Raw genomic sequence first — 27,590 nt, 5'->3', positions numbered from 1 at the left:
TTAAAGGCAGGTCTGGCTTCACCACAGGTTGGTATTGTTTGACTGCCATTTAGTATGCCAGAGGTGGCTTACAACAGTTACAATGACTTGCATAAGATTTTGTCTAGATTAAGTCATAGTCCTAAATCGTTTAGGCCTAGCAATGCACAGTAACAAAGAGTCTAAATGTCTTTAACAATCTGGATTTAATCGACCTGAATAAAGTTAAGTCTGTAACAATACCAGGTAAAGAATCCGTATCCCTTGACTCCTGACTTTGCTGTGGTTGAACAGTAGACTTATTTCTTCTCATAAAAGCAGATCTAGCAAAATTTTCAACGTTTTCCTTGTAACAGAAGAACGTTTTATCTGTTATCCTACATAGTATCTGTTTAGGCTTCCTATTTGAATTCTTGAACAGTTTTTCTAGCTTGTTTCAAGTTTTGTTCCAAGGATTATTCACAATGAGCAATCGCTTTTGTTAAAATGACAAGTAACTGTTCAATTCTGGCACAGACAGCAAATTAACTTTTTTCAATTTTTTTCTTTTTGTTAAGTAGAAGGCTAACATAACTCATTTTCACCTGTGTTCACTGATTAAAAAAAATGCAACAGCATGCTCAATTCTGAAATGCATTTTCTTCCATACTGAAAAAGATGCTCAAAATGCTTTCGCTGAGATTATTCTGCGGATCTCTTCAAAAATGCGTAGCATAAGACTCTGCCAATGGACTCCCTGCTTGAGATGCAATCTGGAGAGAAAGATTCTGTTTTTCCATTCTTATTCTCTTTCCAGAGCTAATGAGTAGAGAGGCACCCTGTCATTCTCCATCCTTAAAAAGAGAGTTACTAGCTTTTCAACACTCCTTATAATGCATCTGATTAAAGACAACAGAGCCTGCACTGAAGACTCATGCGGACTTTTTTTTTTTGTCTTTAGGGAGTACTTAACTGAAAGCATCATGTGCAGAGAAGCCCTAACTATGGCAAGCTATTTGATCTTAAACCTGTGCAAGCTTAGTACACCACAGTGGTGTTTTTCCAAGAGCATCAAAATCTCAGAGAAACAGGCTAAGATGGGAAAAACCCTGAGCAATTTCAGTATCAGTGTAATTAGACACAACTATTTAGGTGACTTAGAAGAGCATTAAACTTGAAACTATTCAACAGACAGCAGCTTCCAAGAAGAATATGTCATAAAGCCTTTGGTTTTCATTCAGATTTATACAGAAGAATCCACAAAGCACCCTATGCTATCCTCCTTTCCTTGTATACATTATTATTATATATATAAAAAAAGTTCTGTCAACACAAAATTTTGAAGTTTAGTTTGTAGATAAAGGTTCACAAAGATTGTTTAAATGGCATGTCCACTGTACAGCAACCCAGTGGATTAAATATAAAGAGAGGATGAGAACAAGGGATCAGTCACACATAGGTAACATTCACAGATGTGTATTTAGAGAACCTGCAGAGTTAAAAAAAAAAAAAAAAAAAAAAGAACCAATGGATTGTTTACTCCCAACTCCAACATGAAGTCAAGCATTAATTAAAATAGTTTTTAAGAAAGAAGCAGTTTAAGAATAGCATTATCTTGGCTTAGTTAAAAAAGTTCAAGTATATTCTGAGCAGTCTTCAGTTCTTCAACAGGGGCTATATCGTCCTTGTATGTTGATAAATAGTCATTAACTGTAACAGTAATTGTCATTTTACAGTTTCAAGTTCTTTATAAACAATTTTTCAGGGTCCACTCAAAAATTTATCTTGTTCTTCACTTCTGCAGATCATACGGTAAGACAGCAGGAAGACACTCGTGGCTCCATTATTAATATCCTCTCCCTAATTTAAGAGGGAAGAAAAATACACTGAACAAGTCATGTCTTAGTTGCATTTAAAGCAAATGAATGATACACATAACAGTAAGAGTTGATAAAATAAAAATCATTATCATCATATTTATTCTTACAGGCTTTTTGAGGCAACAGCTAGAGCGATCTTTCAGAAGCATCAAAAAATACAGAATACTAAACTTGTGTTTAGGATAGCTACTGTGATGAACAGAAGCTTTTTGCATAAAACTAGACAGTCTATAAACCCTTAAAAAACAGATGGAAAGAAAATACTACATTTGTTTAATACGTAAAAGTTTTAGAAAGCATGACCCATTTTTATTACTGAAACAGAACAACTGCACACTCACCCCTGAAGCCTCCTCCTCCACCTCTTCCTCCTCTGAATCCTCCTCTTCCTCCACCTCTTCCTCCTCTGAATCCTCCTCTTCCTCCACCTCTTCCTCCTCCGAATCCTCCTGAACATAGGCAAGAAATTACATTTTGAGGAACCTATAAATTCTTTCTGTTCTGCATAACAAATTATTTTGTTAACAGCTTCAGAAAGGAAAAAAAATAGTTTAATACAAAAAAATGTTCACTGCTTCATCCTAGTCCTCTAGTCCCCCCTAGATGGTCTCTTCCTGGGACCATCTCCAGCATTTTAGGTATTCTTGGTATCCAATTTTAACCTCCAAAATACTAAAGGGACTTATAAAAATTCCAAGGTAACTCATGACAGCCAAAAATTACTACAGCTCTTTATATAAGAAATCAATAGAACATTAAATTTTTTTAATATTTCTGCTCTCTGCATACAAAAGGACAGGGTGGGGAGAAGAGGGCAAGTCTGAGACTTAAGAAAGAATTAACTTTATTTTTAACCAAGGAGCACATCACAGATGATGTTCAAATAGCCAAGACAGAAGAGATCTAGTGGGTCATCAATCCCTTCTTTCAACCAATACATTTCAAGTATTGGTTGTCCAAACTAGTTTTTTAGAACATAATACAAAAACGCAGCTTTCTCTAACAGTTTTGAGCATACACTATCTATTACCTTTTACCACAAAAGGTTTGCCTAATAGTCACCAAGTTTTCTTAACCTCATTAACTGTATTTTGGTTATAAACCAATGCACTCTCTTTCCTATACTTTGGATCTATTATTCAACTAGCTACAGAAGCATAGCTCCTGCATTTGGAAAGATGTCATTGTCTCTTCCACTGAGATATCAAACAGAAAGATGCGTAACATTTTTCTTCACAATACAACTGTTTATGCAAGTACTTTACTGTCTTTACCAAAGAAACATTCGGCAGCTTTTATTCTTAGGATCTTACCTCCACCTCTACCGCTGCCTCTTCCTCCTCCACGTCCACCACCACGTCCTCCTCTACCTCCTCCTCTAGGAGGACCTTTTTCTCCAGGAGGCCTTGGCAAAAATCTCTGCAGGGGTAGCAGCTTTGCTGGATCAATGTAAAACTGCAGGAAGACAGTTCCATCAGGCTCTGAGAGCACCAGGACTTAAGAGCACATTAATATGTTTTGATTTCTTTATAAACATCCACAATTCAGTCTTAACCCTTTATATCAAGTTGTCCACTGCAAACAGCAACATAAACACAATGCAAAAATGAAAAATTAAGTTATTAAAAAATAGATAATGTTTGCATTTTAGAAGTTTCACTAGTTACTTTTTTTCTTCTCAACAAGAAGTAAAAACAGGGCAGATGAAAGAGTGAAAAGGAAGAGTAAATGAATACTAATGTTTTCAAAGGACAATTAGCTTTTAATGTCAATAAAAACTATTTGTAAAGCTGCATTTTATCTAATTGACGACATACAGTAAAGTTCTGCTATTAAGACTGCCTCACCTTTTGCAATTTTTTAAATGAAGAGGCTTTCATATTCTCAGACAGTTTCACTGAAAAATACTGTTATCTTCTTTAAGGAACATATCACGAATAAAATATTAGAAACAGTGTTTTTGATTATTATATAAAAGAAACATTCAGAGAATTTCTACTTTGGTAGTCTATAAATGAAGGTAAACAGCACCAGTACAAATGAAAAATTATAACTGAAAGATCAGGAGAAACTATTTCTAATCTTTCCCAGGGTTTTTCCACAGCTACAAATACAGTATTTCGCAGTAAAATCATTTTCTCCTTCCCTTGTATTAAGGCGTAATAGAAGAACATACCAATTGGCAAGAGTATTTAAAAACAATTGTGAAGAGACAAATTGCCTGGGTAAACAACTATCTCTTGAAGCCCCAGGGTGACCTCAATATACCTCCAGAACAATTTGGATGAACTCTATGTTGCAGGGGCTCTGCTAGCACAGGTGTCAGGTGATACAACTGCCTGGCTGTGGAAAGAGATGAGTCAGCAGAAACTGTGAGCCCCAGCAGCTTGCCCAGTCTCATCCTACAGTCAAATGGCAGAGAGTCTTCATGACTCCACACACAACCTTGTACATCCTGCAGCTCTCCAGTGCGCAAGGACTCTGGTATATGGCTTTCAAAAAGGAGCTGCAAAATCCACTAAAGTCCCTTCTTATCTCTAAATATGCTACAATGGGGGGGGGGGGAGGAGTTCCTGAAATTCAAATAACTCTGATACAAAAAATGAATTTGTGAGTTAACACACTCAGATCACGACAGTGATTTAGACCTGCACATTTTACCTCACATTTAAAATAGGACAGGAGAATACACAGAGCTGGTTGCCAATGCTCGACCAACAAGGACTAAGTCTTACTGCCACTTTATATGTTTACTTCGCCAGTTGTCTCGCTCTTCCTCTTTTGTCAGGAATCCTGTCAATCCAGCAATAACGACAGAAGGGACCCACCAACTTTGACTCAGCCATCTACCTTCACAAGAGGACACACTAGCACGAACTATCTTCACAACTGATTTAAGAAATAAGCTGGACCATAAGCAAGTTCCCCTAAAGCACAGAAAGCCCTCTCCCTTGGGCCAACCCTGTTATTAGGTTAATAACCTACAGAAGAGAAATTCAGGTAGCCAAAAAAAGTAACATCTTGAACCACCAGACTCAGAAAACATCTGCCAGTACCTCATGGAGTTATAAACTTAGCTGACGGCAAACCTCTGCCTGACACAAGGCACCCATACTTTGTCATGTTGCAAATGTTTTAAGATAAGCACTTCATCAGAATGAGACTTCTACTGACAGTTGCAGTTACATCTATGAATATTTACATTTAACTGTAGCCAAGCCTTAAATTATTTGCAAATTCTAGAGCAATCCCATTTAATAATCAGCCTTTAAAACACAAACATCATATACCACACATGCTTTTGAAGGATACAAAATCTCTTAGTTGTCCAAAGATTTCATCTACTTTGCCAATCTGCTCCTTATTATCCAAGTACACTGGTGCGTTGAAATAAGGCACCCTGTTTTCTTCTGTTTTACATTTACAAACAATGTCATCTTCACATGGATGCATGAACTCTCCCAATACTGAAATAAAGAAGAAATACTAAAGATCTGGAACAGTCGTTATGGATTAAATAAATATAATCTCTTCACATAACTTACAGACTACCCTTTCTGGAGGGCCCTGGTCGTATCCACCTCTGTTGAAGCCTCCTCGTCCACCTCCTCCCCGTCCAAAGCCACCACGTCCACGATTAAAACCACCTCTGTCACCACCTCCTCCACGATTGAAGCCACCTCCTCTTCCTCCTCCACGAAAAGACATTCTCTATTACCTCCTAAACTAAGGGGAAAAAATCAGTTAAAAAGTAAAAAGTATTTCATGTTTGATTTGCTGTATAAATAAAGGTCTCTGGACAGCACTGGTTGCAAATTTAATGGTTAAGCACTTCATTACTAAAAACATGCAGTCATACAAAAATTAAGTTTCCAGCTAAAATGTAATCTACTGTAATGCCTACCTATAAAATGAGACTAGCAATAACACCATGATTTTTATTCATATTCCTCAGAATTGAACATGGTACTGTCCATTCCCATAAGAGAACCAAGCAGCATATCCCAGCCCCAACCCAGTAAAGGAGCGCCACAAAATGAAAAGATACACAGCACACATCCATAGCTCCTTTCCTGGGCACCTTCCAAAGGGCCGAAGGGGCACCAGAACCGCCAGCAGCCCGGGCAGGGGGAGCCTCACGACGTCACCCGCCGAAGGGGCGCTCTCCCTCGCGGAACCGCGCCTCCCGGGCCCCCGCGCAGCCCCCTGCCTCCGGAGCCGGCTCAGGGGCCGCTCCGCGGGCCGGCGGTTGCCACCGGCCCCTCAGAGCACCTGGGTCACGGGCCGGGAAGCGCGGGCGCGGCGCAGCTCGGCCCGCAGCCCACACGCCAACAGCCCCAACGGTCAGTAACGGCTGCGCCCCCCGCACGCGCCCCCCACTCACGTATCGAGCCAGTCCCCCCGCACGTGGCGCACCCCCACGCGCGCGCGCGCCGCCGTCGCCGCCGGCCCCTCGTCGTCAGCAAAGCGCGCCGCAGCCGCGCGCATGCCCAGCAGCCACCACCGCCGGCCGCGAAGCCTCCCCCTCCGCCGGAAACGGGGCCGCCCGCCGTAAAGGAAAAACAGGCACCAAACGCCAACCGATACTGCCGCAAAAGCCCCACGGGGGGGGGGGGAAGCGAGTACTCTTACGACTGTTAGGGAGCGCCCTGGCAACCGCTGACGAGCGTTAGCAGCCGCGAGGCCGCCGGGAAAGGTGCGCGGGCGCCGCAGCGGGGCGGCGTTGGGCTGGCGGCGGGGCATTGGTTCGCCCTGCCTGCTCGTAGGCAGCGGCCCAAAGGACTTCGCTCTGAAACCACCGCGTATTTCAGTTGCAGAAACAATTGCATTTTTACCCTGTGTTTCGGTGATCTCAGCAGAGGGTAAACCCAAGAACCACCAATAATACAAAAGGAGTATCAAAACAAGTTGAAAGAATAAAGTACAATCAGAGTGAAAGCCAGTTTATTACATCTATTAAAACAGATTTGTGTGAAATGTGCATTTTGTTAGATACGTGTAGGAGCATAATTCCTTTCCACAGAGCTGAGGGACTGTGTATGCCTCCCACTTTTGTACTTTGCTGTGCAGTCACCCTCAGGCAGCACAATAAAAGCTCTGTATCATGTTTTACAGTGCTAAAAGAGGTCATTTACATGCCTAGGAGCCACTAGGTTAAACACCTAACCACACTATCAGTTGAATCTCAACCCAGATACAATTGCTATTGTCTTGAAATAATCCCGGACCTTGGCTGGGATTGATGGCAATAGAGTAATTTTATATGCTAGAGGAGTCAAGAGATTAAGTGAATATTGCTTAAATTTTCATGTCTCCAGTACTGTAAAAACTGTACTGAAAACCACTGATTTCCTAAAGTCCATCGAACAGATATAGCAATGATAGTACTGGCCTAGGCTAGCTTAAAAAAGGTGGACCCATGCTTCATCCTGTTATTGTACTTATTTCAGCTTACCTCACAGGCACAGGTACTACCACTCCTTGAGCTCACTCATTTCCTAGGCCATGGGGAATTCAGCATGCAGGGCATAACAGCACCAGTCTTTCAGGGAAAAAAAATCCCCGTACACACTCAAACAGCAGCCTGCCGCAATGCAAGCCTGGTGCATGGGAAGCATGGTCACAGGCAAGCGACTGATCGCGACATTCAAGAAGAAATCTGAAAGGCAATCTTTTTTGGAAAGCCAGGGAAGCGTTTATCAGCTCTCCAGAGTGCCTCTGTTTTGGCCTAGTGTCCAAAACAAACAGCCAGGTACCCGCAGTCCAAGTCACAAGGTAGACACGTAGCTAAGAAGGGTCTCAGGTGATGGAGTGACCCCAGACTGCACACCAATAATTCTTCCCTAAGGAAAACAGGAATCTCACAAATCTGCTCTGACGGGTCTCAAAGATCTCAGTGCAGAAACTAATAAACCCACCTTTTTAGGGAAAAAGTATACATTTTCGACAATGATCTGACAGGAAAGTATTTAGTAACAAGAAAAAATTACAAAAATGAAAACCACAACTGAACAAAAAAAGGAGTGGTGACAACTCAGAGCAACACCTGACTGCAGTGCTAGAGAACAGTGGGGTCACAGAGGCAGTGGAAAGCAGTGACACGTGGAGACTATGCACTACACCTGTGGGGAGTGCTTTCTTTGTCATGGGTACAATTTGCATCTGATGCGGGCAGTGTTTACCAATTCCACTTCTGTGCCTGTAAATTATTTGCTTGATGCCCTGGAGCCCTTTTTCACCTTCTTGTGACCACATTTGATTACGTTCTGTTCGTTTCATCTGCTTGTAGCAGCTGCATATGGCAATGAACATTATCCCAAGCATTGTATGATCAATGGCTTCAGCAGTCTCATACTCCAGTCTTCTCCTGACTGACATGTCTCAAATGATCAGGCCTTTTTGTCTTAATGTTATTGTGTGACACTGAGCTCCAAAAAACTGGGAGGGCAAAGGGGGTACTAGCTGTCTTAACAGGAAAGAGATAGGACCCTCTCCCTGCAAACTGCCTACCTGGGAGAAAATTCTGTTACCACCTTGTAGCCTGTACTGTAATTTGTGGAGGGTTTTGGTTCTGCTGTTTTGAATTAATGTTTTCCTGGAAACTGACTTTCAAAAGAATACTTCAACCATTTGTCAAATACTTGAGCAATTTTCTATAAAAATCTTGTAATATGAGCCAGTCATTTAGCTGATTATATAATGGATAGTACATGCCTATTAGTATTTTTCTTTCTTTCTTTCTCTCTTTCTCTCCCTCCATATATAGGGAGATATATATATCTGTTGTGTAAAAACACATTAATCTTCAACAATAATTCATCTGATAAAGATGAATGCCTACAACTAGGAGCAGCAGCCTGATGATTCCATCAGTCTCCTCTGGCAAAGGAAAGGAAAAGTGTATTCTTAATAAGTTTTTCCCTTTTAATCATTTACTTTAAAGCCTTTACTTTTCTTATCTCTTCTTGCAGTTACAATAAAACCAGTTGGATTGAGGCAGGATCCCTCTGGAAAGATCAGATTTATCAGTTAATAGTTGAGGTTCCTGCACTTTATTTCTAAATACACTTTAAAGTATTTTACTAATGGTTAAAAATTAAACACAAATCAAACAACTGACATTCAAAAAAATCCTAGCTGGAGGATATCTCTCTACAAAGAGAGATAAACTTCATCATGAGAGTGGTTCCAGTTTTCTTGGTTTTCTTGTTTCTCTTTTATTTTTGTGGAGCAGAGGTAAGAATTTATTTTATTGTGGTATCATTAATTTGTAAAGAAAAAAAAGAGTCAAAAAGTTTACTTTTATAAAAGTAAAAACTTTTTTTTTAAGTTTCCTTTCATAGTATTAAACCATTTGTTTTAGCCCAGTCTGAATATTTGAAGCTCTCTTTCATAATATCGATTCTGTCTGGGATTTACATTAGCAGGCTTCTAGAAAAGATTTTAATTATGATCCTAAGTGCAATTTACAACCACGGTTGACCAGAGAAAGATGCTGCAGTTTGCCCTGTCCCACTTTTTTGAGAAAGGAGATTATGGTCTTAACTTCTAACATGGCAACATCTCATAATGCCTGAAGTTTTGCTCTGGAATTTCTTCTGGCAAAAGTGTCCCAGAAAGTACATATGGGCTCAGCATTCATCATAACCTGAGTCTTTTAGCAAACCCCTTACATAAAAATCAGCAACTTTGGTTCCCATTCAGTGAAACTCAGGAGAAACATCTAGCAGAATATGGGACTTAAGACAAGCTGGATCTGGCTGACAGTTTGGCATGTAAATTTAGAGATAATGCATTGGATTTTACTAACCTGAGAACAGCAGAAAGAATTTAATAAGATTATACAACTGTTAAAAATTGCTTTGGATTAAAAACTGCCCCAACAATATACCCACTAACTTTACTAGGGCCAGGATTTCTTCCCGAGAACTTTAAACTTCAGCTTTATTGATTCAGTGGACACAGTCAAAGTTGAAAAATCACATCTGAGGACTAACTTTTCCCTTATTTTTTATGCAAAGTCCATCCATATATTTTTCATGTTTCAACTTTCTTCCTACCTATAGCTCTTACTAAGCATGAACACTCGGCTGGCAATGGAGCCTCTGGAGAGCTGCATGAACATAGACATAGAGCCACTCACCTAGAGATGGTTGGTTGGAGGGTCAGAATCAGCCCTTGCAGTCCAGTAATGATCAGCAATCACATTGCAAATCCACTGCTGTGCAAGATACAGGAAAAAAGATGATCAGGAAGGACATTTCATTTTCAAATTTCTTGAAGATACTTAGAAATACTTGTTGCTTTAGCAGGCTTTACAGTGGAACAAATGATAAATTTTACATTCCTTTATTTGCTTCTAGGTAGTTCATTAATATTTACAGGTGATATTTGAACTCAAAGCCAATTAGGCCAATAAAAACATCACAGAAAAAACATTAAGTTGCTACCTTTTTTATTTTCCTAGTGTTTAACTACCATTATGAACTTTGCTTACAATCCCATTGCTGTGGTATGTTAAACAACTGGCTTAAAATGTTTATAATCTGCTGTGCACTCCAGCTGATGTTTGAACAAGAGTGCAATGTTTGCAGCAGACCAGTAAGAGTGAAAAATCATACCAGGTGAATGATCCAGAAAGAAAAAGACTCCCAGAAAAACTGAGAAAGATGAGGTGGCCAAAGACAAGGGAATAGACACCATAAATGAAATTTAATACTTCTATGCACATAACATAGGAAAAGGCTTGTGAGAAAACACATCGTTGAAGAGAGGGATTTGCAGAACTTCTGGTAGCTGTTGTAATTCCTGGTCTTGATTTTTTTATAAACTTTGTGCCTTGCAGAATGCAGCGTCTAATGCTGAAGAAGAACAGGTTGAGGCTGTCCAGCCAGCTGAGCAAGAAAATTACTTGATAGAAGAATGTTTAAGTAACCAATACACACACAAGTCCTGTAAGAAAGTTTTTTGTAACCCATGGGAACGATGTGTGGAGGGAAAATGCCTTTGTAAACTTCCCTACCAGTGCCCAAAGAATGGCACTTCAGTTTGTTCTACCAATGGAAAGCAGTTCCAAACTTACTGTCAGCTAAAGAGCTATGAATGTCAACATCCTGCAGCAAGGTTTCTGAACAAGGGAAACTGCGTGTCTGGAGGTATTAATATCTCCTTTTACAAAATACATCAGTCATTCATTTGTGGCAAAGTAGATGCTTTACTACTTAAAGCTCAGAAAGCCTCTTAATTTCCTTGCAGTAGTAAAAACATAAACCAGAAAATGAGAAGTCACTGAAAATGGGCACTATTTATTGATTTTCATAAAACTAAAGTGATTGACAGGCCCAGCTACCTACTCACACTTCTGCTGCTTGTATCCTGCTCAAACTATCTGGTGGAAATGGAGGAAAGGGAATGAGGAAAAAGAGTGACAAGGTTTCCATCAGGATGTTAAATATGGTGGGAGGCACAGAGGGAGGGGGCCTGCTGAGAAGGTTAGCAGAGAGGGTTTCATTCTGAGAGGGACAGATACCTCACAGGAGCAGGTGTTCAAGCAACGGAGTCAAAGGCTGCAGAGGTGTGTCTGGGAGTTCATGGGGAGAAGGTAAGCCATGTTCACCTCAAGAGCAAATTTCATCAAAACAGAGCTATTGCCCTGCAAACCAGGCAGGTTTGTATGCTGCCCTGGCAGGTGCTTGTTTTCTCCTGCTTCTCAGGCTGCATCAAGCTGCTCCTCAGAGCTTTCTCAGCTCAGCCTTTGCTTGCCCCTCCCTCCCCGAGGAAGGTGTCTGAGCACGTGGAGAAATGGCTCCTGCTAAAGAGAACAGTGGCATCTTAGCAGGAGCAGCTGCTGTCCCAAGCCATCTTCCAGCCTCAGCCCCACCTCCACCATTTGCAGGGCTCAGGACTCTCCTGCCTCCGCTGTTCCAGTACCATGCCCCCCTTCAACCCTTCCCCATAGAAGCAGCAGCTCAGCCCATCAGCCTCAGTGTGGCAAAATTCAACTTGCCTGTACTGCTGAGAAGCACCTGAGAGCCTCAGTGTGGTCCTTAGGCACTCCCTACATGACTGCACTAAGTTAAGGGGGGGGGGGCTGAATCCACTTAAAAAGCTGAAGTTTTGCTACAAAGTTAATAGATGCAGGATCAGGCCATCTCACCTGACATGTTGCTGACTGGTTATCGAGAGTCCTATAATGAAACTCATGGTACTAAGATGCAACCTTTTCTCAGCAGACCTCCGCATACTCTTATGAGGTAGGAACCATTATCCTCAATCGTCCTGAAACTGGCATATTTTGAGAAAGTGACAGGCTCAAAGTCACAAAGTCAATCACCAGAAGAATCAGGAATAAAACCTAAAACTTCTGTTTCCCAGTCTGTTGTTCCTTCCATATGAATTTTTGCTGTCTACAGGAGATAAAATTATGTCTGCTTTATTTCTGTGCTGTCTTTCCACTAAAATGCTCCTATATAATAAGATTTTATTTGGTGCTTTTCTGTTTTTTTTTTTTTTTTTAGAAACATTTGAAATCTCTTTGGGCCATGGAGATTCAAGTTTGCTTCGAGTAAAACATGTGAATCACAAAGAGGACTTTTTTGTATGTGATAGTGAGTGGACTATGAATGAAGCAAATGTGGCCTGCAGGCACCTTGGCTTTGAGTTGTAAGTTTGGGGAATTTACCTCTAGATAACTGCAATGGGTCTGAAAAAGTACTGATGCTTATGTAAAGGTCAGTTATTGCCAGCCAACAATTAATAGGACAGAACACTCATGAACAATGTATCAGCTATAATATTCTGACAAAGCTTCTTAAATTGACACATGAAAGTGAAAGACAAAACACAGTTTTTTCTATTCCATTACAAATAACTTCTAGTCAAACCATAATTATTTTTAATTTAAAATAAAACTGAAGACTGACGCACGAGTTTTCTGTCAGCTTAGTGTAAGGGAATAAGCGTAGGTGCACCATCACTGAGTAACTCTGAGCAACACATTGTACTCAGAAGTTCCTTACTCTGGCTGACTACAGGGCACAGCTTTGCTTTGCCACTTGCACCAGCCAGACCAGAACCAGAACCAGGTTTTCTGCATGCCTTGCCCCTGCTGCCATTGCTTAATTTGCCCACCAAGAACAGCTGAAGCTGAAGCTGCACAGAGCTTGTTCCTTATCTTGTGACCACACTGATGATCTGAGTTATGCACTCAGCTCATCATAACAAGTTCATTTTATATCCTGTAAATAATAATTTTACAAATATACCACTAATTTAGCTTAGGCATGGAGGAACGACTCCCCAACCCTACCTGAAGACTAACGCTGTCTTGCACTGCCCTAAATTGTCCCCTTTGGATGAGAAATACTTCTCAGTCCTGATCTGTATCTCCTTAGATAGCCCAGACAAGGGTTTGTCCTGAGACAGAACATTCAGTCCTTGAGTCCCATTGTAAGGCCTCTGTAGTTACTTATTTACTCAATCCGTGTTTATTTAGGATAGGGAACACACACACATGCTTTAACAGGATATCATTCAGGTGAAAACACAGCTACAAGGGAGATAATATTTATTAAATCCCAATCTTGCAGCTGCCTGAGCGTCCTCAGTATGCATTGATTCTGATGACATCAAGGGTATTCAACTTCACGCAAGATGGTTTCCAAACTATGGCTCATCTGTGTCCATACAGAGACAGGGCTGACAAGCTGTCAAGTTTTTCTATATAAGCAGACTCTTCTATCATGATACACGATGACTCTGACAGAGCTACATATAAATCCAGCGCCAGTCCTATGCAGCAATTTGCAAAAATTTCCACTTTGTTTTACTTTTTCTTCCAAAGCAGAAGAATCTCCTACTCACCCCTATACCATTCTATATGACGTCTGTATTTTTTTCCTAGCCATGACCAAAATTCTTCATCCCTACACTGGAGAAAATCACATAACGTCTAAACAATAAAAGCAGTGGACAATCCATTCTGAAATTATGTAAATTGTTATTATTATTTGTGTCTTCACAGAGGTGCTAAATATTACCAGTCCAATTCCAACATCACAAAATCTGCCTTAAATTCATCACAGTGTCTTCAAATAACTTGCAGAGGCCTAGAGACAAGTCTTGCTGAATGTTATATAATGGAGAAATCAAGAGACAGTAATGAGGGATTTGTTAGTCTTCAGTGCCATGAAAATGTCAGAGGTCAGTAGTTATTTCTTTGTAAAGATCTATGTGGAGTTCTTCATTTTAAGTTTATTTTAAATATATGTAATATATGATCTAGCCTGCTGAACTCCCAGCCACAGCAAACTTGCATTGAAACCTTTCAATATTTTTAATAATCTTTTCTCAATCTTTAAGATAATTTCCAGTCTTGAGTTTATTCAAAATTGGAAAGTAATTCCTTGTTGGTCCAAAAATATTTTGACGGATATTTCCCACTCGTGGTTCTGTTTGTTCCCCTTTCCCTTCCAAGGGTAGCAAGGTATATTGTATCCTGCAAGTCACGTCTCTCCCAGGTTAGCTGGCAAGGAGATAGTCCTTGTGTATAAGAAATGAAGTTACCTTTTTCCAGGCTACTGGAAGTTGGATGAAGAAAATAAGTGGTCACATTGAAAGACTAATGAAGAGACAATTAAAACAATAAAAAGATTACTACTTACTTTACCAAGCCCTAAAATGCCTAAGGCCAAAAGAATAAAATGAATAAGAAAAAATATTTCCTTGGGTAGTTGTGAACCTACAGACATTTCCACACTAACTTTGTTTTCACCCTGCTGCACAGATTGTTCAGCAGGTGAGTTCCAGTGCGTCAATAACAAGTGCATTTCTTTGAATAACACCTGTGATGGAATCAATGACTGTGGAGACCTAAGTGATGAACTATGCTGTAAAGGTAATATTTACTTACTTTCTCAGCTGTTTGAAAATCATTTGGAAAACCATACCCAAAGAATCCTAACAGTGATGCAAAAAGACTCTTTTGCAAAAAGTCGTTACATTAAGGCTACCAAACTATAGTTTCGGTATAGATAAGTGAAAAAAAGGAGACATAATTTTCTGAAGCAGGCAGGTGATCTCTGAGGATCTAGATTTCCTCTGAGAATGAGGAAATACAAACAAGATATTTAGGAGGCCATCAAACACTGATATAAAAAATTAGCTGTGTTAGAGGAAATGAGGATGCATTTTTAGTTGAGAAAAATCAATAATTAATGAACCATCCAATAAGTCATCTTTAAATCAAAGTAAGACCTTTCTTAAATACAAGATCATTCATAGAATAATATATATGACAGTTCCTGGTGCACAGTTTGTTCATGAACAGTCATTCTTTCAGCATCAGCAATTCCAACTGTAAAATTTTTCATTGGAAACAAGGAATAAAAGTAGCTCACGTAACCTGAATGAGGGAGAATACTCTTAGAATTTGGGTTTCAGGTCCCAAACTATAATATGGATTACAAATCCCATCACTACCCCTAAATAATCTTTACAAATAATTTTGTAGTTTTACAGTTGTCAGTAAATTTGATTGGACAGAAGAATCATGGAAACTGATGGTAACAGTCACAGGCATTTCAGAAGAACAATAAATACATGTGGCTTCACATATTTAGCAGATTTATTTAGATTTTACTTGACCAAACTGGCACTGTCTTTAACCGTATAGGCTGAAAGCAATGCTTGCTGGAGTCAACAGAAGTCTTTCCACTGAGTTCAGTGGTCTTTAGATCATATTGGGATATCTGGATACTTTTAGACAACTGTCTGATGTTCTATTAAAGAGATACATCCTTAAATAGTAGATTGACATAAGATTAGAAAGTAACTCCAAAAACTCTGCCATAAATCCAAGCATTGCTTTGTTTTCACAACATGCAAACTGATCACAAGAATTAAAGGGAAAGGGGTTCCCAGGCTTATAATAATGTTTTATATAATCAAGAATGTTAGAAGAAAACAGTCATTAAATCCAGTATTTTCAAAACAGGACTGTAGATTCCTAATCCTATATTTAGGCATCTAGGTCATTCAATCAAAAGCCTAACCTGGATTCCGATTTTGGGGGAAATTTGGCCCAAGCATCATAAAGTCCTCATTTTGGGATGATCAGTAATGCTGGCAAAACTGGAGGTCCTTTGGCTGAGGTTAAGTGTGGGCACAAGCTATGGATGAAACTGGTAAGGAGTGATACTCGCTTGGTAAAAAGGTCCTAATTTTTTAAGTCTTAAACCTTTGTTTTGAGATTGTAAAATGAAGAGAGCCAAGTATTCGTTTCATTTTATATTTACAGAGCCTGCTTTCATGATCTATGTATGAACAACCAAGTTCCTCATAACATGGATATTACATTGTGTTTATGTTAAACAAGCTCTCTAAATATGTGAGGTTGTTGAATCATATGATCCTGTGCTTGACAAATGTAATTCTCTTTTATTACAGCATGCAGAGGCAACAGTTTCCATTGTAGGTCAAATATCTGTATTCCAAATAAGAATGTCTGTAACAAAGAAGCTGACTGCCTCACAGAAGAGGATGAAACTCAACTTCTCTGTGCAGGTTTCCTTTTGAGAACTTTTTTTTGTTTCTTTCTTTCCATTCTGCTCAATTACAACTAGGGACTACACCATGCATATTATTAAATTATTTAACAGATTAACAAAACAAAATGCATGCAAGAGTTCATCTTCCCAAGGTTGTTATGCATAGTAGGAGACAAATAAAAGTTAAGTACTTTTCCTCCTCTTCCTTCTAGAAAAGAATATCAAGAAAACTAAAGGAAGGGGGAAACTGCTAAAGTTTCAGGAGGCTTAAGGCAGATTATGTCTTTTGCTTATACAGCCATCTATCAAACTGGTATCCCATATTTGTGAAAAAACTGTAGGCAGGGCAGGCAGGAATATTTTCCTCAAAGATAAGGAACTGAACCAGTTTGTTAATATAATAATTCTTCTGCGGTGTTCCACTCACTATTGAAAAGATTTGTTTTGTTTTGAGCTTACAGTGTTTTTCCTTGCTCTGATGAGATACAAAGTCTAAAGCCAAAAAGTAAACACTATTGGTAAATGGTGATTGGTAAAGGTAAACTGAACTCTAAGGTAAACATTATCGTCAGTAACCTGAGAATGGGCCAAATCCTCTGCCACCATTTAGGAACTGAATTCAATGGGCATTTTGTTTGAATAAAGGCTGACATACCAGATCCAAGGAAGCATTTAATTTACCTCTCATGCCCTCCCTTATCCTCTTAAAGGAGAACATAGCATATAACAGCATCATCTAAATTGGAAAAAAAAAAATCCGGTTACCTAATGCTCCTTTGGGCTTTAGAAAACTCCCAAAGGTTGATGGGGCAGAAGGAGGAAGTTCTGATGTTTCCTGGTGGAGGAGAATGTGCTATCACTTGAGAGATCAAAAGACAAAAAAGGCCATTTCTTAGGGTTCCTTTGCAGAAAGGTTCTCTAAGCATGGAAAGAAGAGGACAAGTCAAGTAATTATGAATCAACATGTGCTGGATATAGGTCACCTGTAGGGAGAGGCAGCCAAGGAGTGCCTATTAAGAATGGAAACAGCAGGCCCTAGGCTGACAGAATTTTTCTATTTGTGTGAAATGGTGTGCATTTACTGTTTTAAAAACTGTTACTGTTTACTGTTTTAAAAGCCAACCACGATTTTGGCACATAAACATATATTCAAGTAATAGAACAAACTTAAGTATTTGCAAACGTTTTTAGTATTTCATTATTCTACTACAGATAGAGAAAAAGATGTTGAAAATCACAGTATGGATGAAGGTAAGTGTGACTAACCCTCCATAAATCACTGCATATCCTCTAATATATGACTTTCCAGCTACCAGCCAGTTTGGCAGATCCAGAACACTCAGATATTTGGACTTTGTGATTCAGTAGTATACAATCTGGGGCTTACTATTTGTCTTGCTTTCCACTAATTTCAACAATGCCATAGTAGTTTATCCAGGCTGAAGATCCAAATCTGCATGTTTTGGCAACTGATGGAGATAAACTCTAAGCAAGTCTAAGGAAATCGCTTTAAAATTATTTGCGTGAATGCTGGAAATGGAAAATGAGGGGAAATAATGTGATGGTAAGACACAGACAATTTTCAAAGCAAAAACAGTTGCAGAAATTTTTGGTCTTTGCTTTCCTACTACTGCAGCTACTGACATACAGCACTCATGTTTTCAAAATAAAAAAAAAAAACTGTCCAAAACAGAGATGTAGGAATTATGTTCCCAACGTTTCTGATGTAGTGCCTGAATTCTGTGACACATATTTCCTTTTTGTTAAAGAAAGAAAAATGATAAAGACATTTCTTCCCCAAATAAACTGCGGTCTTATGAATCACACATTAACTCGACGGAAAAGAATCATAGGTGGAGAAGTTGCAAAAAAGGTAAACAAAAACAAACAAACAAAACAAAAAAAAAAGCCTTACTAGATAAGAGTTCATTCAGTATCAGTTTAAATGGGCATTGCTGTCCTGTTAAAATGCCTGGAAATAACAAAAGCAGCTATAACACTAATTTCATGTCTTGCAGCAGTAGTGGCATTGCACTGAATGAATGTAAAAAGCAGCAGAATTCGTAAGTAAAATATTATGGAGTTGCAAAATGGAGCATTATAGTTCAAGGATACACTGAAAATGATTCAGCAAAATACTAGAGCAATAATTCAGCAAAATACTTAATACTATAGCTAGAAATTACAATTTTGACAAAACAGAATTTAAACCTAAGCCTTTGAATCAGGATACAGTCATAAATGCTATACTTGATCATACTGGGTCAGATCCTACATTCCTGATTCCAGATCCTGTTTCGCTGGCTACAAGGCTTTTCTCATAGAAAGTTGGGGAGAGAGAGAGAGATCGCACAAAGTTACAACAGTGAGCAAAATTACTGCATTTTGGAATATGCACCCTCTGTATCAGGTGAAGCACAATTCATGGGCAATTTCTGGGCAGCAGCTTTTGGATTTACAGTCAGATATAGTCAAGGAGATGAGATGATACAAAAGACTGTTTCCCTTTATGCACTACAAATAATAGTACAATTACTAAAATTTAATGTTATTTGGACTTTTGTTGTTTAAATAGGGTGAATTTCCTTGGCAAGTGGCAATTAGAGAAACTGGCAGTGAAGGTGCAACAGTGTACTGTGGAGGGGTTTATATTGGTGGCTGTTGGGTTCTGACTGCTGCACACTGTGTCAGGTAAAAAGAACAAACTGGGAAATGATTCCCTTGTTGTAAGGCAGCAAAATTAATTTGGATATTACTGCTCTTCTCATCTACTTGTTTGTTGACTCCTATTTGCCTAGTAAATAAAACAATTAAGAACACCAGCTCACCTAAGTTAATGATGGGAAAGATTCAGAGAAGGTAGATTATTTTGGCAGTGAGCAGACAGATGAAAAAGTAATGCTGATTTTGAAGAGACATAGCATTCATCAGTCAGATACGAAGCAAGCAGGAAAGGCTCAGTGTAACCACCTTGCATAAAAGGGAGCTATAAGGGCTGCCTCTCTCCCAGATCACCTCTGCCTTGGGGAGGTGTGGGATCTGTTCCACAGACTGTCCCTGATGGGAACATAGTCCCCGGAATAAACGGGCAGGAAAGAATTGCTGGTCCCAACATCCCTTCCACACCTGCTCACTGTTCTTTCACGTGAAGTTAAGGAGACATAAACCCCTGCTTTCTCTTTGTGACGGCACTAAATATAGATGCTGGCCTTTAGTATTTTTTCTGTATTAGTTGCAGTACTCAGCAGTAAGTGTCATCTGCCTTGCATTTGCTACACTTGAGAAATTTCTGAACATCAAGTCCAGAAAGAAACTATATGTATGTAATATGAATTTTTATTCTATAGAAACTTCAATAAAATGCAAGGGTTTACTGCTAGTGGAAACCTACAAGTGTGCTTGTGTTAAGCACCAAAAATAATTTATTTTGCTCTTTTTTTCCAGAGCAAATCGAGTTCATCTGTACCGTGTCTGGATTGGGCTGCTGGATACAATACGGTTTAACAGAGAGACAGATACTCACAGGTTAAAACAACTGATAATCCACGAGAACTACAATGCTGCAACTTATGAAAATGACATTGCTTTGTTGGAGCTGAAAGGTTTTGGAAAAGGAGAATGCTCCCTAAAATATACTGCACCTGCCTGTGTTCCCTGGTCAGAGCATATGTTCAAGCCTGGTGATAAATGCAAGGTTTCCGGGTGGGGACTAGAAAAAGGTACTTGATTTAGTGCTTCGTCCTAGAATGTATTATTTATATTTCTGTTTTTTAAATTGTGGTCAGGTTTAATTCTGAAAAGACTCAAGAGTGGTGTGCGCAAAGCTCTCAAAAAAGGTTGATAGCAGAAAACACAGGCCATGCTTTGGCGTTCAGCTATCATCCTGTTCGTTCTCTTTCCTGAAGAGCTTCCTTTGCTATCAGCCATGTAGTAAATTGGTCTGGAAACACCTCTGGTTAAAAGGTACCCTGACAGAAAGAAATGTTGATTTTTCAGCTGGATCTGTTTCCTGAGCTGGTTTGTCCCATGGCAGCACAGACGTTTGTGTCAGCTGGAATGAGATGGCAGCATGAAGGAGACCTACCCTTAGCAAACATATAGTTATTTGTTGAGATACTCGCACACATACCTCTTCTTAGATGAGACAACAACAGTTCAGTACCTTTTGGGTATATGAAAGAAGTGGCTGTAATTACTGATCTAAGATTTATATGGAGACCTGCTAAAGGTATTTAACAACTGGCAGTTAGTAGCTCACTGTGGCCCACAGTCGCAGCCAGTTCTCTGTCCCCTGCCCTGGAGGACCTGAGCTGCTGCCAACAGTTTTGAAACTTGGCACATCTCATCTCAGCCATGTTTGAGTTTAACCCAGAGAAGGTTGCACAGGGACAGATAAGCCAGATGAAGTCACACTTTCAGAGATTTGGGAAGCGTTTGTTTTGTATTACAGAGTGATTACAGTCTGGCATTGGAGCTACTGCATGCTGGCTGTGAGGCTTCTTCTGTCCATACTCAGTAGCAGTCATAAAGCAAATACAAAATTAGAAATTATTAGGAAAGGGACAGAGAATCTCCTTAACCTTGTGAATGCATAGTTCACCTGTATCTTCAATATCCAGTCCCCTCATCTCAAAAGGACATAGTAAAATTGGAAAAAGCTCAGAGGAAGGTAACAAGGATGATCAGAGGCAAGGAAGGGCATCCATATTAGGAAAAACTAAGTGAGGTAAAACTAGAAGAGATGGCTCAGTGGGGGGATACAAAAGAGGGTTTATAAAGTCAGGAGAAAATTTGTTTTTTCAGTCTTTCTTCCCAAGCAACTGTAAGGAAGTGTTTCTTCACAGTTGGAACTCCTTGCTCTGTATGGGCTCTGGAGGCGACTGAACAAGTTTGAAGAGAAATCATTCAGGACTACTTCATACATAGAAACCACATCTGGGTCAGGAAGCTCCCTGAGTTGGAAATGGTTGGAGACCAGGAGAGTACTAGGGAGAAGTGTGATAAATGCTACTCCTGTGCTCATATTCTTCCAACAGAGCTGCTTTTGGGCACTGCTGAAGATAGGGTACTGGACTAGATGCACCTCTGGTCTGAACTGTTGTAGTTAATACTTCAAAATACCACTGACTGCAGCCATGGAAGAAAAGGTTAAGGAAATTTGCAAGTAAAACTGAATCTTGGCCACTTAGACCACCACCCCCTCACCCCTATAATCTGCTGGAACCTGAAGAGCTCAGGACATATGTAACAAGTTCTCTTTTCAGCAAGGGGTGATTATCACTGTCCTCAGAGGCTGCAGCAGCTGCTTAATATCATATACAGAATTCAAAGGTTGTGTGGAAAACCTCTAAAATTTCCTCCAGGAAAATCATTTCACATTTTGTTCATAAGTGTCCTGTGATTTAAACTGCACAGTTTAAAGGGAGGGAAGAATTGCAGATGAGAGCTGAGGAGAAGCAAAAACCAAGACATTTCTAACAGTATTGATTAAGGCTCTCCATTTCACAGAAAACAATATACCAGTTTCCTGGTGTTTGAAAATGTTGATATGGAAAATGGCAAAAAAAAAAAAAAAAAAAGATAGTCAAGCAAGGGGAAAGGGTAAAAATATCACAAAAAGAAACCACTGTATTTAATGCTGCAATTAAACCACTCCGCTTTTGTTTCGAACCAAATGGCTGACGTACTACAATACACATGGGGAGAGTGTTATGGCAGTTTATCTGATTTATAATACTGATTATATTCAGTAAAAAGCAAATATAAAACTTTCACTTTATGATATTAATTATATTAAAAATGTCTACTATGCACTGATTTTTAATTTAGAAAAATTATTCTTTTTTTTTCTAGGTTATACCAAACAATATATCCTAAAGTGGGGCAATGTTAATTTATTTCAAAATTGTTCTGAATTGTATCCAGGACGCTTTTTCAAAGAAATGGCATGTGCAGGCAAGCATCAATTTTCTTACTATATATTTTTTTAAAAAGTCTCCATCAAAACCATTATTTATAAGATCTGAAATATTGGCAGGAAATTTTTAAGACTTAGGAAATACAATAAACCAGATGTCACACTATTGCCTTTAGCAAAATGCTCTTTACCTTTGAAGCCTAAATGCATCCACCATTAAATACATATTTATAAGCAGAGTTGTGATGACAGTATGCCAAGCTTCTGTGATTATCTGGGCAAATTTCAGCATGCAATTTGAATTATGTTTTTAAAATGCGCAAGCATGTTTCAGCCCACTGAACCTCCTACCTTTACTATAATTGATTCTGATTCAGCAAAATATTTAAGCAAATGCTTATCTTAGGGCACATTAGTAGTTCTGTTGACTAGAATGTGATTATTCACCTGCTCAGACATTTGCTACCACTATACCGAAACCCCGGGAAAAATATTTCAAACTTTTCAAACTACCAGTAAGATTAGTCTGGCCAAGAAACAAGTTTTTTTATTGGCTGAGAATTTCACGCTTAATTCATTTTTTCATGAGCATTACGTTTGCCAAACTGATCATTGAAAGCTGCAAAGAACAGTGAATCCTACACATCTGTGCCTTAGAGCTGATACCTGGTGCTCCAGAAGGTACACACTCTGACGGAGACTGTACAGGTAGAGCAGTTTGCTCTCCCCCTCACCCCAGCACTCCTATACTCTTTCCTGTATCTACCCATCTATTTTCATCCAGCTTGTAGAGAAATGTAATTTTGAGGCCTCTGCCTCTCTGTCAAGCTTACATGAAATTGGTCAATGAAATGTTTGGTAGAGAGGACACCAAAGCCGACACGTAGGCATACACACAGTATGATCACATATGCTTCATTTCCATAGGAAACCACATTACAAGTCTTTGTACCTTTTCCTTCTAGCTTTTGTTCACTTTTTAGGAGCTACTTCTAATGATATAAAATACAATAGGGCTGAATTCTTCTCTATTACACAGAGTAAAGCAAGATTCACATCACCCATGATTACACCAAAGCATATGAGGAGAATCTGGCCATCTACAAACATAAAAAGAGTCCCTGCACTTAAAAAGAAAGGAGGAGGAATAGACTGAAGGTGTTAGGAATCTGTTACTGGTGGCCATAAAGTGCCATTACGCGTGACCCTTAGGCAACTGTGTCAGGAAATGACATGGACCTAAAAACCACCCAAGCTCTATTTTCTGTGCTAGGTTATATACGAACTTAATTTTGCTTTTTATTTCTTCTTTTGCTTCAGGTACTTATGATGGTTCCATAGACAGTTGCAAAGGTGATTCAGGAGGACCCTTGGTCTGTTTTGACGCAGAAAATGTGGCGTACGTCTGGGGTATTGTGAGTTGGGGTGAAAACTGCGGGGAGCCTGGTCACCCCGGTGTGTATACAAAAGTGGCCAGCTATTATGATTGGATTAGCCGTCACGTGACAAGGAATCTCATTTCACGGTACAATATCTGAAGCTCTGAAAAGAAATTATTTTCTTGTTATGACCTATGCAAAACTGAAGGCAAGCCCTTTGTTACAATCAGCAGTCATGTAACCTAGCAACTATTAGTACAAATCTTTAAAGAATATATTTTGAAAATGCTTAGAGCTTTATGAATAGCATGATCTGGAAGGAGCCTGTGGGGAAAGAATTCTATAGTCACAGGAGTCCACAGCAAAATTCTCTAATAAAAGCATGCTTACTGCAGGGAAATTAAAATATCTGTCTTTTTGTTGTTATTACCTTGGGTTTTGTGTTTTTTTTTTTAAAAAAAAACATTTCACATTGCATTTAAATTGGGACTGTATATGTTTTTAAAATGGGCAACATACTGAAAGCAGTGGTTGGAAAATGACCAACACACTGGTGACATATGAACTTCACAAAAAGGTCAGCAAGCAGAATACTTTAAAGAAATTCTGTCAACTCAAGGTGTAGGTCATGAGACACTTTCAGGATGCTGCTTTGCTTGCCCGATAATTCTTTAGGCTTACTGAGAAATTAGACTTAAGACTGTCTATTCATTAACAGATTGAGTATGATCATAAGATTTGGGTAACTAATACAACAATTACCCAAAAAATTACTCTGTTTGGTCGTAGTTCCCTCCGCTACAAAATAAGTCAGTTTTTATCTAGTTAATATACCTTATCTGATCATCTAGCTTGTGGCAATTTTTAGCTCTAAATTCTATTAATTTAATTGTAGCTGGTCAAACAACAAAGGAATCTTAAAACCTTTCATCTTAAAAAATAATTTTAAAAAGTGTCTTAAATAAGTGTCTTTACTATCTTAAGTTCTCTGTGTATATACAGTTCTGGTAAGTTCACAAACTCAAGTAGGGTTTTACTGCATATACATGTATCAATAAAATACATATGAAATAAATATAAATATACAAAAATAAAGTATATAGATGATACGTACATACCTAACTGAATTCTACAAAACCAAGTTACAGATTTTAGGCTAAAAAAGAACACTCTCAGTCATAAAACAACAGATTCTTAAATTAGCAAGAGCTTCTTACACCAATATACAAAACCATGAAACAGTAATGCGAAGAAAGAACACTATCTTTACAAGGGCCTGATCCTGCACAGTAAAGTCAGTGGGAGTTTTGCCACTGCCCAAACTGATACAGAACTGGACAAACACAAGGGACCACCAACAAAAAGGAACCATGAAGCACAAAGTCCTTCTGCTTTCCACCAACCCTTATGATGAAGTTCTGCCCACATCATTATCAGGAAGCCTGTACTGGAGCAGGGCCCAAAGGACCACTGCATAATCTGCATGTTTTTAGACAGAAATGCTAGTGCCTGGTGTAAGAAAGTGGCAGTCTATACAGAATAGACTCACATTTGGCAAGAATAATGCATACAAGGAATTATGCAATGGGTAGGCTAGGCCCTGCATCTGCTAGAAGACAAGCTAGCATACACACCTGTGCTTTTAGAAGTGCCAGAATTTTTGGATTGGCACCTTCAGCAGAAAACTGGCAAATGACTCCAGAACCATCTCATTCAGTTCTATGAAACTACTAGATAATTTTATAACATACTCCACTCGATACTAATTTACAAATGTTTTTAATACCTAATTTAGTTTTTTTCCTCTCAATTAATTATCCTGTTAAATAATGACACATGTTCACACGATATGATTCTTTTTGTTAAATAATTCACTATAGTCTGCTTTAGACAGCACTTTTACATTTTCTTTGATTTATTTTTCACCTCTTCCACTGTCTGCTGAAAAACTCACAACAGAATGAATTTGTCACATATGAACCCTTTCAATCATCGGTAATGAAAGTAAGGGAATGAACTGCTGCTCTTATCCCCCCTGACAAGGGTCCCTATTTAGGAAAGTATTTAAGCATATTCCGGTGTAAGAACTACTTTCCTGAATCAGGGTCTTTGTAGAATAGTAGTAGGGGAAAGCTAGTTTTCCAGGACAGGTGTACGAAGAGCTCCCTCTTTCGTTTGATTTAATTAACTTCTGTCAAAAACTTTTTCCATCTATTTCTTCAGTAACTATAAATAATATTAAACGTTGAGGCTGAAAAGAAAAACCAACAGAATATTTGTCAAGTATCTTTCTGCCCTGCCTCTTGGTCTGCAAGTCATTCAGTTTTCTTTCCATTTCCTGTTCTTCTTTACAGTTTGTCCTAAAACCCCAATATTACTACGTTCTGAGGGATTTCATACATCTTAAAACAATGCTTTCGTCACAAAAATTAAAACAATTCCTATGTGGTTCCACTTCAGCTCATCTAAGAAACATTTGGAATTTAAATATAAAATTAATGCATATAAAAAAATCTGGAATGTTTTGCAAATGATGAGTTCATTTTGGCCTGATTTTTCTTCAGCAGATCAAGACTGGACTTCTAATGTTTAATAGACAGACTTCCATTTTGCCCTCTTTTACAACACCAACTTGCGCATCTGCTGGTGTTTCCTGAAAATGAATCACTCATACGTACAAAGGTCGCAGGATCGCTTTCACATTTAAAAACATCATAAAATTATTTTAAAATTTTAGAACATTCAAAATACATTCTTTGTTGCATATGTATTTTCTAAATGAGTATGTTTTCCTAAAAGTTACGTTTTTCTAGCACAATTAAGAAAGTTATCTCCCTGACTGTATGGAAGGAAAGGAAAATGAGTCTTTCAGCACACTGCTCATGGGGCGGCAGTGTTTCTTCAGAGCAACCAGACTTGGGAAGCCCTGGCAGGGCTGGTGCTTGCCTGCTCATCCTCTCATTCAAGCCAACGGCACAACATTGGAATGGTCGGCGAGAAAAAACAGCTTTTTATCAGTTTTTTTCACCCCAAATCAGCATTTTTTCCCCCAAAGCTATTGCTGTGTCTTTCACATTTAGCAATACCAGGATTACCGTTTCTAACACTGACCAAATAAAGGTTTTCCAAAATATGCATCCTGAGATTTTGTATGATCTAATAGTATTGGTATCCTCACCGGGCCCTGCTCAGCCAGTGCCACCATGTCCTGTGCTACTGGCAGCCAACAGCACTCCTGTTGCAAATCCAGTTTTGAACAACTCTCCTCCGGGGCAACGGGCACCATGACCCGCTAGAGACTGAGGCCTTTCTCCCATGGAAACAACCCGTGTTGGAACTGGCTAGGTGCTAAGGCACATTTTGCAATATCCCATCTTGCTATCCTACTGATCGCTTTTGCTACAGAGAGGAAAGGTTTACAATGTGTTTTCACTTTTTTCCCCTTGAAGAAATCACTATGATATTCATCTCTCTAACCCACTCTGTATTCATCTCTCTAAATATGTGACTGTCAGTAGTAACAGAGAGAAAGGTGTTTCTGACAAATGACTCCTTGGGGAAGGGCTACCCACCACAGACACAGGCCGGGCAGCAAGGCAAACCGGGCAGGGCGCACTGGCGTGCTCACTCCCTCACCAGGGGTTTCTACCTCCGCTGCAGACTTACGTTAAAACATGGTTTTCCTTTCCTCTGGAGGAGGAACCGGGAAACGACTCCAGAAGGACCCAGCCCCTCAGCACGGCCGGGGACAGGGGAGGATTTCTCCCGATGGAAAGCCAGGGCGCGCTGCGCGCCTGCATGGCCATGCCCGCGTTTCTCACAAGCGGGGCCGCGGCCCGGGAAGCCCCCGGCCTTCACCCTCAGCCGCCCCCGGCTCTGCGGCGGGGAGCGCCCCGCTCTGCCAGGGGCC

At 39.4% G+C, this 27,590-nt stretch overlaps 2 protein-coding genes across 7 annotated transcripts; one reads left to right on the top strand and one right to left on the bottom strand.

Moving 5' to 3' along the window:
* Window positions 1-1,279: 1,279 nt before the first annotated feature.
* Window positions 1,280-27,590, bottom strand: GAR1 (GAR1 ribonucleoprotein). Of its 6 annotated transcripts, none has more exons than XM_067297612.1 (8): window positions 27,347-27,590; window positions 9,982-10,059; window positions 5,384-5,564; window positions 5,151-5,305; window positions 3,686-3,745; window positions 3,152-3,293; window positions 2,180-2,287; window positions 1,280-1,818 (listed from the first exon to the last, which is right to left on the bottom strand). In XM_067297612.1, exons 3-8 carry the CDS (start codon window positions 5,544-5,546, stop codon window positions 1,805-1,807), a joined length of 642 nt encoding a protein of 213 aa, XP_067153713.1. In that variant the 5' UTR covers window positions 5,547-5,564; window positions 9,982-10,059; window positions 27,347-27,590; the 3' UTR covers window positions 1,280-1,804. The 6 variants fall into 6 exon arrangements, with proteins under 6 accessions (XP_067153713.1, XP_067153712.1, XP_067153711.1 ...); XM_067297611.1 differs by having other exon boundaries at window positions 5,384-5,559; XM_067297610.1 differs by lacking the exons at window positions 9,982-10,059; window positions 27,347-27,590 and adding an exon at window positions 6,223-6,340.
* On the top strand, window positions 9,015-23,997 carry CFI (complement factor I). Its single transcript, XM_013951890.2, has 12 exons — window positions 9,015-9,074; window positions 10,684-10,993; window positions 12,356-12,500; window positions 13,861-14,039; window positions 14,623-14,733; window positions 16,284-16,400; window positions 17,597-17,635; window positions 18,154-18,257; window positions 18,960-19,075; window positions 19,829-20,103; window positions 22,238-22,339; window positions 23,622-23,997. Exons 1-12 carry the CDS (start codon window positions 9,015-9,017, stop codon window positions 23,837-23,839), a joined length of 1,776 nt encoding a protein of 591 aa, XP_013807344.1. The 3' UTR covers window positions 23,840-23,997.

This window comes from Apteryx mantelli, chromosome 5 (genome assembly GCF_036417845.1).
Source record: "Apteryx mantelli isolate bAptMan1 chromosome 5, bAptMan1.hap1, whole genome shotgun sequence".
NCBI classification, from domain to species: domain Eukaryota; kingdom Metazoa; phylum Chordata; class Aves; order Apterygiformes; family Apterygidae; genus Apteryx; species Apteryx mantelli.
The sequence above is the reverse complement of the archived record's forward strand: the minus strand, read 5'-3'. Positions and strand labels throughout refer to the sequence as shown.

What these genes read in the sequence shown, in the direction of transcription:
- GAR1 (XM_067297612.1), bottom strand. Translation starts at nt 5,546, where the DNA reads ATGTCTTTTCGTGGAGGAGGAAGAGGAGGTGGCTTCAATCGTGGAGGA. An exon ending in CCCTCCAGAAAGGGTAGTCT is followed by an intron (nt 5,306 to 5,383) that starts GTAAGTTATGTG and finishes TCTTTATTTCAG; the next exon opens with TATTGGGAGAGTTCATGCAT. An exon ending in CATTTAAAAAATTGCAAAAG is followed by an intron (nt 3,294 to 3,685) that starts GTGAGGCAGTCT and finishes GTCTTCCTGCAG; the next exon opens with TTTTACATTGATCCAGCAAA.
- CFI (XM_013951890.2), top strand. Translation starts at nt 9,015, where the DNA reads ATGAGAGTGGTTCCAGTTTTCTTGGTTTTCTTGTTTCTCTTTTATTTT. An exon ending in AACTCAACTTCTCTGTGCAG is followed by an intron (nt 16,401 to 17,596) that starts GTTTCCTTTTGA and finishes ATTCTACTACAG; the next exon opens with ATAGAGAAAAAGATGTTGAA. An exon ending in AAATCACAGTATGGATGAAG is followed by an intron (nt 17,636 to 18,153) that starts GTAAGTGTGACT and finishes TTTTTGTTAAAG; the next exon opens with AAAGAAAAATGATAAAGACA.